At 36.7% G+C, this 14,133-nt stretch overlaps 1 protein-coding gene across 1 annotated transcript in view; it reads left to right on the top strand.

The window, feature by feature from the left end:
* The window catches only part of LOC127868144 (uncharacterized), a 39,593-nt gene extending 28,589 nt beyond the window's left edge, over positions 1-11,004 (top strand). Inside the window, exons 3-5 of the mRNA XM_052409765.1 lie at positions 7,063-7,198; positions 9,237-9,366; positions 9,657-11,004. Coding sequence (XP_052265725.1) covers positions 7,063-7,198; positions 9,237-9,366; positions 9,657-9,742 — 352 coding nt within the window. The 3' untranslated portion in view covers positions 9,743-11,004. The remainder of the gene's footprint in view (positions 1-7,062; positions 7,199-9,236; positions 9,367-9,656) is intronic.
* The last annotated feature ends 3,129 nt before the right edge of the window (positions 11,005-14,133 follow it).

Below are 14,133 nucleotides of genomic sequence, written 5' to 3'. Positions count from 1 at the left end.
TTCATTAAACCCCTTTTTCGCAGAGCGCGACCAATATCTTTGTACAAACACGTTGTATATAGATACCAATGCCGTGTGAAATGTATTAATAATTCAAGCAAATAACGTATTCATTACAATAATATGACAATATCAAGATCATTTTCAATTGAATATTTGGATATAGTGACATGCACTAGATCTAATATGTTGTAAGTTTAACTCCACATATAACTAAATGGAATTACAATAACAAATTGTAATGAATATTAGACTTCTGGCACATAACGATTCATATAATTATTTAATTATATAACAATTTCATCTTTTTTAACTGACTTATGTGGTCACATGCGGAACATACAATAACCAAATAGCCTATTTCGAAGGTTAAAAAGAATGTTCCCATTTGATTTCAATGCGCTTTTTTGCAATAGAAACGCATCGCGCATAAAGAATGGATTCATTCAATCATTTTTGATGATACTTTTATAAACATGTATCCAATAATATGTCTATACTTTTGTATAACTATCAAATTGTCTTCTTAACCCATGTATGCCTAGCGTCTAGAAAAATGCCTTGGCAAACAGCGTAGACCCAGATGAGACGCCGCATGATGCAGCTTCTCATCAGGGTCTGCGCTGTTTGCTTAAAGGAATTTCTGTAAGAAATATTCTAAATATAGAAATAAATATACTAGACATCCCTTATTTGGGAAATAAATTGATACAATTTAGAAGAATGGGAGAGTCCACGAGGCATACATGGGTTAAATGCAATGCGACACGTGCAAATCGATGCTTACGATTGAATGCCTGCATCATTTCAAACGTTTAGAAATACAGATTATTGTTTCGAAATAGTTTATTTTCTCGAATTCGGTTTAAAGCTCGGATAACAAGTTGGCACTATTACATAATCATATTTTATGTTAGGAAAGCGGTAAGAAATATATTAACATTAACTATTATTTTGTGCCGCTATTAGGGAATTTCGCTATTGTCGACTCGTCTGTACATCACAGATTCACAGATAAGACACCCGATACGACTCGAGTTATACCGTTCAAGAGTCCTTAGGTTAACGGAGTTACGCTGTATGGACAGGCAATGGTATTACCATCATACCATTTGGTATGGGGTGAGCCTCTAGATAACCTGGCTCAGCTACGGTATCGCAATCTTCTCGATTATTTATTTAAAATAATGAAAGAAAAACGCCCTTTTAGGTCTTGAACTCAATAAAGAAGTGAAATATTGAATATAAATATTTATTATATTCAAGGAACTTGGAACATTTTAAGATTGAATATTATACATACTAAAGTGAATCTTTCATAATTTTGAAAACACTATGGATTTGTTGATAGTTAAATTATATTCAAGTATGCAATACAAAAAATAATAACAACCAAGAAGTGTGAACGGAACATTCATTCATTCATTCATTCATTCATTCATTCATTCATTCATTCATTCATTCATTCATTCGATCGTTCATTCATTCATTCATTCATTTATCCATCCATCCATCCATTCATTCATTCATTCATTCATTCATTCATTCATTCATTCATTCATTCATTCATTTATTAATTATGCCCCCTTCGAAGAAGAGGGGGTATATTGTTTTGCTCATGTCGGTCCGTCGGTACGTCGGTCCGTCGGTACGTCGGTTCGTCGGTCCGTCGGTCCGACTGTCCGTCGGTCCGTCCACCAGATGGTTTCCGGATGATAACCCAAGAACGCTTAGGCCTAGGATCATGAAACTTCATAGGTACATTGATCATGACTGTCAGATGACCCGTATTGATTTTCAGGTCACTAGGTCAAAGGTCATGGTCACAGTGACTCGAAATAGTAAAATGGTTTCCGGATGATAACTCAAGAATGCTTATGCCTAGGATCATGAAACTTCATAGGTACATTGATCATGACTGGCAGATGACCCCTATTGATTTTCAGGTCACTAGGTCAAAGGTCAAGGTCACAGTGACTCGAAATAGTAAAATGGTTTCCGGATTTATTTATTTATTTATTTATCTATCTATTCATTCATTCCTGCATTCGCCCATCCGTCCGTCCATCCATCCGTTTGTGCGTGCGTTTGTGCGTCCGTGCGTTTATTGCTTCGTTCGTTCGTTCGTTCATTCATTTATTTGTTCATGTTTTCATTAGTTCATTCTTTCAGTCAGTCAGTCAGAGATTCATTCATTCAGTCAGAGATTCAGCCAGTCAGTCAGTCAGTCAGTCAGTCAGTCAGTCAGTCAGTCAGTCAGTCAGTCAGTCAGTCAGTCAGTCAGTCAGTCAGTCAGTCAGTCAGTCAGTCAGTCAGTCAGTCAGTCAGTCAGTCAGTCAGTCGTTCTTTCGTAAATAAAATTTAGATACCACAGCCTAATCACTTTTCCTTCTTTATCTATAAATGAACTATTTATTTATAGATCTTTGAGCCCGGTTATCTAGAAGTTAAAGGGACTGTCAACCGCGATTGTCGAAAAAAGAAAAGTTTTAAAATACAGTATTTTTTACAATTATTAGTTTATATTGATTAAAATATCGCGACTTGTATATAACATTACTTAAAACAAGTTAATATTTTCAGTATACTCGGTAATAAAATTTCGCGATGTGAAATCGAAAGTACACCGCGAAAATAGGTGACATAACGATATGCACACAATAAATAACGCAAGTAGATTTATCATTTTATATATAAAATGTATACAAATCACTACGCATGCACAATTTCCATTCCTGGGTTTACCACGTGACGATGATGATCAATCTACTTGGGTTATTTACAGTTAAGTGGTAGTTACCTGGTAGACATATCCAGTAAAATTTCGAATATATTGAAAATATGAAAACTTTACAACTTTTTTCAAGTAATGTAATATACTAGTCGTGATATTTTAATCACTATAAACTAATAATTGTAAAAAATGCGGTATTTTAAAACTTTTCTTTTTACGTCAATCGCGGTTGACAGTCCTTTTAACCACATATCAAATGCTATGATGGTAATACCATTGCCTGTTTTTAAGGCGTAACTCCGTTAACCTAAAGCCTCTTGAACAGTATAGCCCGAGTCGTATCGGGTGGATTGAACCATGTTTTAGATGTTCAATTTAATTTTAATAGCATTTCAACTTCTTAAAGTACAGAAAGAAAGACATCGGTTTACGCCAATTAGTGCTTCTATGTTCCTTAAGTTGCACCTTTTTGTAAAACGTATTTGGTTTGCTGTAATGGGTGATGCGTTTTTTTCTGGCTTGTTTGCGTTTAGAACAATAAAATTATTTCTTGAAAATTATTTTTTTAATGACATCAAAATGGCGACAGAGGCACCTTTGTATGCATCTTGCGCCGTAAACATTAAGGGCTGTATAGTATGTACACGTATCTATGGCAATATCATCGTCGTTTTATAAATGTCAATAATGGTCATAGAGAACACATACATATGATTTATTAAAAAACAACATGTTTAAAGATGGCATTGCGTTGCTATCCACTAAGAATCATTTATTGAATGATTTTCTCACAGACTGTATAGGTTTGTGTGTTTTTAATGTGGTTTTGTTGTTGTACATCTTTAAATTCATAAGCAACCGCATTTAAATCGTTGTTTTGGTACATATATAAATCACAGCAAACACATATATCGTAAGTAAAACTTGTTCGTTCCGACAATCTGTATATACTCATACTTATATGATAAAATGACGCTGTGTAGCCTTGTTGGTCGTATTTCGTTATTAAAAACACGACTTGGCGAATCAGACCCGGATATATAACTCGAGCTAAGGTAACATTGGATCGAACTCGTTTAACCGAAAGTTAAAAAGCGGGGCGTGTGATGGTACAGACTAGTTCGATCTTTGTGCCTACGAAACGCATTAAATACTTTTGATATACATGTAAGCTTCGTCGATGAGCAGAGATTTTAAAATGTTTTAAAACGTGCATCACATATTTTCAGTGTTTTTACAGCTTTAGACCTTAACAGAGAAATCGTTATTATTAAAAAAATCATCATCATTTTACGACTGTTCGATGTTTAATCGGTTTACCAATAAATAAGTATTCTCATTTGTTCTTCTGTACGTCCGACGATTCAAGCACAGCGCCATACGCACAGGCTTATATTGGACCTCGCTCTCTGCTTTTGTGGATTTGTTTTGTTTTAATGGAGGCTTCTTCTTAACAAAATTAAATCAATGTTAGCGGAAAGTGTCGTCCCTGATAAGCAAGTGCGCCCTGCACAGGTTAATCTGGGATGACATCCTAGGCACATGCATTAAGCCCAGTTTTCCCAGAACGAAGCTCTCTTGCTTACACTCATTATATTCACAATCAGAAGGCCGGACGAACGCTAATGTTTTCCTCTGTATTCATTTGACGACCGTTAAACAAGTAAATGGGATCTAACGGTGATAAAACGATGTCATGCAAATATCCAATTAGCAATTGTCAACAACATAGGAATCGGAACCGGTTTAATGCCGGTCATTTTTCAGGATTACGTCGTCCCTTGGTTGATATTAAGCTTAGCGTGATATATAGTAATCATGGTTTATGTATTTCCTACCTCTTCCAAACCATTTGCTGTAATGATTCAACTCAAGGTTTATAAAGGTGTGTGTGTTTTTTATTATAAAGAAAGTGGACGCATATTTTCAAAATCGATTAACTTTTTGCGATTTTTAGTCAGAAGTGGAGACTGATACTTTAGAAACATGAATGCAGTTATTAAAATGACGGGAAAGTGGGTAAAACACAACTAGTTATAAATACTCTTATTAGAGGCGCCCATGGTTGTACTCATCGCATTTAAAAAAAAGAATCATTAAAAAATACTAGATCTAAATAAAAACATGAATAAAACTAACTATTTTGTAAGAGCGTTTCAGCTTAGCGCAATATAATATTATGTACTCCGTTTAAAAAGTTAAAATGTATACCTTAGGTTCTCGTAATGGCTTAGAGTAAAGGATACTAAAATGGCCAGTCTAACAAAGTTTGTTTCAAATATGGCATAATGAAACCTCTTTGAATAAATGTTTTGCCGTCGCTTTTTGTAAGATTAATGACACGCGAATCGTAAAGCGTGTAGATGACCAGTCAGTCATTTTATGTTTTTGTCTTTGCTACCGCTACAACAAATTGATCAGATGTTCGTCGGATTTTCCGAATCTAGAATTCGAAACATGAAATACTTTATCTTTGCCTGCGTGTTACATTTTGCCCCGTATCTGATTTCTTTAAAGACGATGTGTTGCTTTTTGGCATTCTTATTCGTTAGTGCTACATATTTACGACATTTACTGATTATACGACTGTAAAGAGACAATTAACTAAATGGCTGTGGCAAAAATGTGCATCAAATATGTATACGATGACTTAAAGTTATTTTTTTGTGCTAGTATCGAACACAGATGAGAAGAATTTTTTTTAATAACGATCGCTCGCTCCAAATGTGGGGCTGAAATTCCATCAAATCGTTGAGGCCTAATAAAAATTTTCAGTTCAGTTCCCCAGTCTAATCCTGGTTGCTTATTTAAAGTGCTGAGTGGCAAAATGCGAACATGACACGTGCATATTAGAACCAACCAACTTTGATGACTTTGACAAAATAAAACAACGACTTCACATGTTTCTTCCAGTTTACAGACCTGCTATTGCTGATATCCGGTTTGGGTTGACTTGCCTAACATAGTAACAGAGTAGTGCATAACGTTAATGGCGTCACCGCCAACGCAGACTTGTGTAACTGTTTTTGTGATTGTCGTCTGCGAAAAGTTTTATGGCGTCAAATTATTTTACAATATGCGACTTGAAAGAGAATAAAACTGATGCAAAACATGCAAATGCAATCGTTTTCCGTCATAATTGGTTGTCATTTTACATGATAGATTAACCTATTTATGCATAGTGGACTCTCCCATCCTTCTAAATTGGATCAATTTATTTCCAATATTAGGGATATCTGGTATATTTATTTCTATCTTTATAATATTTCTCACAGAAATTTCTTTAAGCAAACAGCGAAGACCCTGATGAGACGCCGCATCATGCGGCGTCTCATCTGGGTCTACGCTGTTTGCCAATGCCTTTTTTCTAGACGCTAGGCATAAATGGATTAATAATGTTAATGGTATTATTCTTGAATGGCTTAATATTTTCAATGTTCATACTTTAATGGTGCTTATTTCGAAGAGCATCTTAGTCATGCTTGTTTCACAATATACTTTATACGAATGAACAATTTTAATGATCAGAGTTATAATATAGTAATGAATCAGTTTGAACCAACAAAACATAAGTTCTCTTTGTTTTCAAAAGCCTATTCGCCAAGATCCTTAATGGGTTGTCAAACAAATATTTGAACAAACTGCAATATTCACATGCATGTGTACATGTATGCTACCTGGTTCAGCGGCAATTGTTTCCTGTGCATGAACATAACATCCTCTTTCCCTTTGTAAACTATTATCAAGCAACAAACTTAGTAAAAACCCAGCAAACACCAACGTAATGAGATTGTTTTCTTAGCGTATCATATTTTTATACGGATTTTAATTTATCAATTTTCATCCGGTTTCACGTCAAACCTCGTTTATAAAGCCGTAAATATAAAAAAATAAACAAAGACATTATTCATTCTTACGAAATATTATTCCTGCTGTTATAAATAAGCCCTAAAGCTAGATATAAGTGATAAAACATCATCTAATGAGACAAGAACAGACGTCGATAAATGAACACGAGCCGCGTTATGGGAAAACCAGGCTAAATGCTTGTGCGTAAAATGTCGTACCAGATTAGCCTGTGCAGTCCACACAGGCATTATCAGGGGCGACATGTCTCTCCTAAACTGGATTTTCTTTAAGAAGAGACTTCATTTACACCAAAAATTCCACAGAATCGGAAAGTGTCGACCCTGATTAGCCTGTGCGGATTGCCCATGCTAACTTGGAACGACATTTTACGCACATGCATTAAATCCGGTTTTCCCAGACCGAGGCTCATGTGTTTTCAGGCGTAAACACGTGTTTATGTGTTATGGGTTTGTTATCAGGAGTAACTGTGACAGCACTGTGGGGAAGATCCTGCGGGAGCACTACCAGCGCCCCTTCTTCCTCCCACAGGACAGCGAGTCAAGCATGCTTGACTGGATCTTCATGGGAGGAACCGGACAGGGCGCATTTGTACACGTAGGTACTCACCCAAGGGCCCAAATTCCTCGATTTTTCTATACAATGTAGTTCATTAAGATCGTTCAATCCTATTTATTTTAGCTCTATTGCACCGAAAGCCCAAATCTTATTGAAACGCTCTCGAGTCCGTTTCCTCTGTAGAACTAGTACCCGGCTTTTTGTGTATATAAAGAATTATCCCGTAGTACGGATCGAAACCGTGACTTTTCGGTCGCAAGGAGGACACCATATCTTCTAATCCACGGCAACTTGCAAAGAAACATACGTCGATAAATCAAGTTGTTCACTGGTGGGCTCCGATTTCTCGAATATTCCATAAAATATGCATGGGATCATCTTATGGTGTTCTTATTGCATTAAAAGTGTGTTAACGTTTCTCCTTGTTAACTACGAGCTAAAAATAAATGTATATGTGGGATAAAGACCGTTTTTGCAGTTCGTCCAGCTTTTTCCAGAACGGGGTTCAAATTCATACTTTTTTTTCCATTGACCCAATAAAGTATGCAATCGAAATGATGACTGAATTATCCAGAATCAAATAGAACGGTGCTACATCCTTCTCCAATGTGTGTCCCCATTGCTGTGTCACAGAATTAATGAACAGTGTCATCTTGGGTTTATTTACGTGATTGAAATGTTGAAGCTTACCACATCAAATCAATGCCAACAAAATCCGGTACAACAAAGTTTCGTTTGTCAAACTTTGAGAAGTCGGAGATTCTTTTGTTGACCAGTGTATGTTTCGGACGGCCCGTGTTTCTGTCCTTTGTGCCTGTCTGTCAGTCTGCGTGTCTACATATCTGTGTTTCTGTCTGTATTTTTCTCTGCTTATGTTTTTTTTTTACGTCCAACTGTCCGTATTTCTGTTTGCTCTGTTGATGAACACATCGTTTACCTGTAGGGTAACTCGCCCTTAAGTCGATTTTGACCTTGAGTCGAACATTTATATATTTGATGTTTGCAAAGATCAGTTTTGCTTGGCATGATTTGAGACGTTGTAACGAACACCTTACTCTTCATACTCAAAATAAATGAAATTTCGAAATAAAATGTTATCAAATATTATCTCACGATGAATTTTGGTTCGTAACGGTGTTAATAACTTCTGGTGACGGTAAATTCAGAATTTTCATCTCTCGATCAACTGTTTACCATCGGCATTTTGTTCAAATACGTCTCACAGCATTAACAAATGTCTTGATATCGAAAACTTTACTTTATTCTATAATAATGAAAGGTTATTTTCAGCGGTACAGTCTATTGTATGAATTGTACAGTAAAATGTGTTACAACTCAATTAGCCATTTAGAAGAACGCTATTCGCCCTTATGGTGAACATGAATTTATCTACTGGCAGAGGCATACGGAGGAGAATTATCCACATATTCATTCCAATTAACTTGACTCAATCTGTAAAGAATCACGCGAAACAAGAATCATATAATGCCTCATCTTTGTATTTTGCACTTTTCTTTGTCACCCCCAGTGCTACAAATGGTTCCGTTGTTGTAAAGTTCGGACAGACACTTAGGGTGACAATGTCATTTGTCATCTTTGTATAACATATTCTTGTCAATAAGTTGACAAAATTATAAATTTATAAATTTCACACAGGACTGTAACTGTGAAATTTGCATGTTTATATGGAATGTATAACCTAACACATGCTAAATACAAATATGTGTCCTTGTTAAGGACGAATGTCGCCGACTCATGGGCAAATTCATTGTGTATTGTTAATTCACTATTTTTCATTGAACATTAGCTGTGAACCAAATAATTATTTGAAAAATAGATTTATATGATATGATACTTAAAGTCTGCACAAGCTGAGCCCCGGCTTTGGTAAAAAGCTAGTTATCATAGACTTGTACCGTTAACCCGCCCGACTCAAGGGCGAGTTATCCTATCTGTTTCTAAAAATTCAATACAACTAGTTATATAAAAAATAAATAAAACTTTAACTTAAGAAACACTCTTCTGTAAATTTGAGTCAAAATGTGTGTTTTTAAATGACTACCTGTTGCTATCGCAGCTGGACTTTGTTGAGCGGCCGTCGTGGCAGGCGCAGATTTCCGGCAAGAAGTCGTGGCGGATAATCCCCGTACCCGAGTGTGAGACCGTCTGTACCGAAATGAACGTCACCGTCCATAAAGGAGATATATGTAAGTTGTCTGTCTTAAAAATAATATAAAATTAAATATGTTCAACAATCCAAATATCGATATAAATACCGTATTTATATTTTTCGAATATCGCATATATTAAAGGGGAGTAACTACTATACATATTTCATTGATTTAACGGCGGTGTTGTATACCTTTGCCTTTGGTGTAGATCTATAAATGTTTACATAATTTAAACAAAAAGTTAAACTCGTTTGTAATGCATGAAAGAAATTAATATTCTAATAAGTCGAGGTTATTGATTTACACTAGAGTATTTCTTCTTTCAGTTGTTTTCGACTCAAATCTTTGGTACCACTCTACTAAAGTCGAGCCAGGGGAGATAAGCATAACAATTGGATCTGAGTATGACTAGGTAGAAGCGGTCGATGGTTGATCTGGTTTTCTACGCCCTGGTGGCAGCGAGCAATTTTGCGAGAACGGATTTATACGACCTTCAGAAAACAAAAAATCTATTTTAATACAACCGAAACCTGTCAATTCATGTTAATTGACTGTCGATCAACTTTATGTCACCATATTCTGTTCAACATCCTTTTTGGCATGCACTACGTTTATGTATGAACTGATTGTCAATACATTTATATTTCATTTCGGGAGCGTAGTGCTGTATGTTAATGAATTGTCTTTATGTACCCTTTTGGATGCGGACTAGTGTACGTGAACTCATTAAAAATAATGATAATAATTACACCAAGAAAATAGATCCCGTTATTATTGTTAAAAGCCACAATTGTCGTCACCTATTTTTTTCATTTAATGCAATAATTTATACGTACTTAATTCTTGGAGTAGGGAATTGCCTAGAGTTTAAGATCACTAAAATAAATGAGTTGCTCTTTCAATGGAAAGCAATATCAAAGACCTATACAATGAATTGTATAGGTCTTTGGTAATATGAATGTCTTTTAATTGCTAGGCCCCACAAACACAGTTTGAACGGGGATATACCGGAGTCACCTCTTTGGTTAGTCTGTTTGTTGTATGTTAATATTTCTAGTCTATCAATGTTATTCTATGCTATTTGTTCAATTCAGATGAAACTTCTCACAAAAAATCTTAATCTTTATTTTCAAAACAAGTAGGTTTAACATTAATAATGGCGGACTGGCGGCCATCTTGATAAAAATGTTGGTAATTATAGCTACTTTTTAAATTGTGTTCAATTTACATGAATGTGTGGCTGACTAGAGAGGATTTTGTCAAAGGGACTTTTAACACATTTATGTATATTTTATCAATCTTTTTATTGAGCTGATAAAGAATAAGTGTCTTTTTGGATACAAATCAAAATGGCCAACTTGCGACTATCTTTTATTTAAGTTCGTTATATTTTTTTCCTTTCGACATACGCTACACAACTTGGCACACGTTTTGGTCTGAATGAGGCGATGTGTCTCGCGCAAGAACCAGTGTGTTATCTCTATCCTTAATATCAGTTGACATTGACGATGAAAACACATAATTTATCATGCAAAGCCTCTTTTTTTACATCTGTATGCCAAAGCGGTATTCGGACGTGCATCTTAATCGCACTTATTGATAGCTTATGTTTGTTATTCTTAATATTTGGTACATGGGTTATAAAATATGTTGAAATAAATAACTATAAAAATGGGACTTTGTTTACTACATATCCTTAAAGTCATGGAAATACACACAAGCTCAATAAAAACAAATTAACTCGAGATCCGGGTCGCAATCGGGATCCGTGTACCAATATATACCTTCTTTTCGTGTTCCTTTTTGAATTCGACAAAACGAAACAAGAAAAGCAACATGATAATTTCGTATTAAAATTTTCAAATAACCCAAAGAAAATACCGAAAACCAAATTGATTTCTTTATACCGTTTTCCTTTGTATTAATTATCAAACAAAACACGAAAGTTTTCCCTTCATATATTTCGTTTAAAGCCGAATATTACAAAAATAATTCTTGGTGACGGCGTATTAAGTCCGGCGTGATAAAAAATAAATAGCTCAAAGTTGTCTCCGTGCCAAGTGACTAGATCGAACGCTTATGGAGCGAGATGTCGAAGGTTCGAGCCGGGCTGGGAGCGCTTTGTGACATGGCCGAAGGCTTATCCAGCAGCTAGTTAAATTGAGAGGGTCCGATTACCTTCCTGACACCCGACATCAAAGATAGAAATCGTGAGTAAAACGACCATCAGTTAACAGGGTGCAGGATCACGTGACTGTATGTGGTTCACATTTAAACGTTAATGGATGTAAACACGCCGGAAAGTGGTGTTTTTTTTTCAAATTATTTTTGAAAAAAAAAATCTAAAGAATTTCAACAAGTGCAAAATAGACAGTTTTTATGCTGCTTATGACAAGTCGAATTACAGCCGAATTACTTTGTTTAAAAAGCCTGTTTTCTTAGCCAAAAAAATCGATGTGCACAGTTTTTCATGTACACTGTTAGGCTGCACGCAACGTGCAATTTTTGAATCGATTCCAGACGTATTCAAGGATTTTTTCTTAACTCTTACGATATCGACGACACAAACTGCAAAAAAAGCTGTCTTTTATGCACAGAAGATTTTTGCAAATGTATTTTAATAACTTGAGATAATTGCAAAAATAAAGTTCTTAACGGCATGTTTACATTCTGTCCAGCCCGTGTGTAAACCTCGAGAAAACCCGATGATCCTGCACCCTGGTAAATGTATCTCATAACTGAAACTTACTGTCCCTCAACTGACAGGGATGAAACAATAACAAAAACTTTACTTTTATGACGTCGTTATTATAGATAACTAATTCGTGCTATTGATTTATAAAAAAAATCGTGATGGCGAAATACCCGATTCGTGGTATCGACAAGTTTAAAGGCGTGAACGAAATAATCAACCCTTGATATCAGTTGTGTCTAAAATTCGTGTTCTTTTATAAAAGTAGGGAATGGTAGCAAGAATTTTTCTCCTGGTTGAGTTACTGGAGTGTCATGGTTTGATAAATTTAAACCGAGTGCTTAAAAAAATAATGTTGGAACTGATGACCAATTCACATCAAGGTTAGGAAAGTGTAAACAAGGCCCATTATTATTTATCTCCCAAAAACATTTACGCCACTCGTGCTAAGTTTTGTCAAATTAAGACCGGTAAACGGGAACCGAGACGTGAACAGATTTGCAACCTTAAAGATAAAATTGAATATTCAGTTTAAACCAGAAGCAGACGATTTAAAAAAAAGGATGAAAATGTATTGGTGTTGTAGTGTATGATGGTCTAGATAATGATGATGATGACATGCTTAAAAAAAACATAAAACAGAGGGCGACGTAGAAAAGGCTTACTTGGAAAATGTAATATGCCTGTTATCAATTTAAATTATACCAAATCCTATTATGTTTTCCATAACCCGCAAATTAGCCTGAAATTAATTATCCCGCGCACGAAATTAACTGACTTAAGAAATAAAACCGGGCGTTATCAGAATAATAACGAAGTAGATAATACCATAGAAAAAGAAGCTTAATCACGCGGACACTAACGTGCAAAAGGTGTTTGATTGATGGTGATTGACTGATTAGTAGTGACATCAGAGGGAGGTCATCACGTGACAAACAAGGTGCCGACGTTCATTTAGAAACAGGTATTTTTCGCCGTTTTTTTGTTTTGTTTCAGAGTTTATTTTACAGGTCCTACTGGCCTCTTCACGAGGTTATTGTAGCCCGACCTGCCCCTGCGACCTTTCAGGGGAAAAAGATTAATTTAGAGCCAAAGTAGGTCAAATTTGCCCCGGCTTCCCGGGTATTCGCCAAAGAAATAATTTAGATCCAAATAGACCAGTGCACGGTGGCCAATGAGACCTTAATGTGCACTGGTAGACAATAGACAATCTCAAAGACAAAATTCTGTCTGGACGCAGCTCCCAAGGGTCTGCAGCTCGCTCTGCCTTTATGGCCACGCTCGAAGTCACCGGCCGTCGTCTTCATCCCCGAGACGGTTTCCCCAGCACGTTGAGCGTACTGAGTACCGCCGTACCGAGGTCTCTCTATAGGGCCACCCCCTCGATGTTCTTGGGGCTGCTCCGAGGCCCCCCCCCCCCGGGAGGAGCAGCCCATGGTTCGTCCCGTATGTCTCCCACACTGGTGGACTCGCTGTCCCACTGTTTCGTCCCCCTACAGTCGGGACCTCTGGCAGGGCCGGGCAAGTGATCTCTCGACGATAAACAGCGGGTGACAAGTCCGCTGCATCTTAGAGAAGACAGCAATCCCAGCAGTGTGGAAGACGTCCGGCTCGAGGGTGACGGACTCAGCTGGATAAGCAGAGCCACCCGCAGAAGTTCCCCTCTATAAGGAAATATGTACAAGTGAGAAAATCTTCTTCGGGCGACTCTCGCCTCGGTCGCGACGCGCACGCTCCAGCTGCTGACCGAGTTTTCGCCGTCTTATACCCTTTATTACTTTAAATACTTGTTTGTCACGTGATTACCATCTCTGGGCATGCGCGAGTTATCCAGAAATCGTATCCTGAATGCGAAAACGACCGTCAACATATGCTTTTTGTTAAAGGGTCCATAAAGGTCAGTGGTTGTGCCACCTGCCTTTTGATCCGAAGGTCAAGGTCACGACAGGAGCTTTTTTTCTCTTATTTAAATGTAAGTGTTTCGTTATCATTCTTAAATGTTTGACGTTTATTTACTTAAATCTTTGAAGATATGATGTTAAACGACATACTTAAAACTATACAGACATCTACAAACAAATCCCCGTGTAATAAGCTCAAATTAGCGAGTG

Source organism: Dreissena polymorpha, chromosome 2 (genome assembly GCF_020536995.1).
Source record: "Dreissena polymorpha isolate Duluth1 chromosome 2, UMN_Dpol_1.0, whole genome shotgun sequence".
Lineage (NCBI taxonomy): Eukaryota > Metazoa > Mollusca > Bivalvia > Myida > Dreissenidae > Dreissena > Dreissena polymorpha.
The sequence above is the reverse complement of the archived record's forward strand: the minus strand, read 5'-3'. Positions and strand labels throughout refer to the sequence as shown.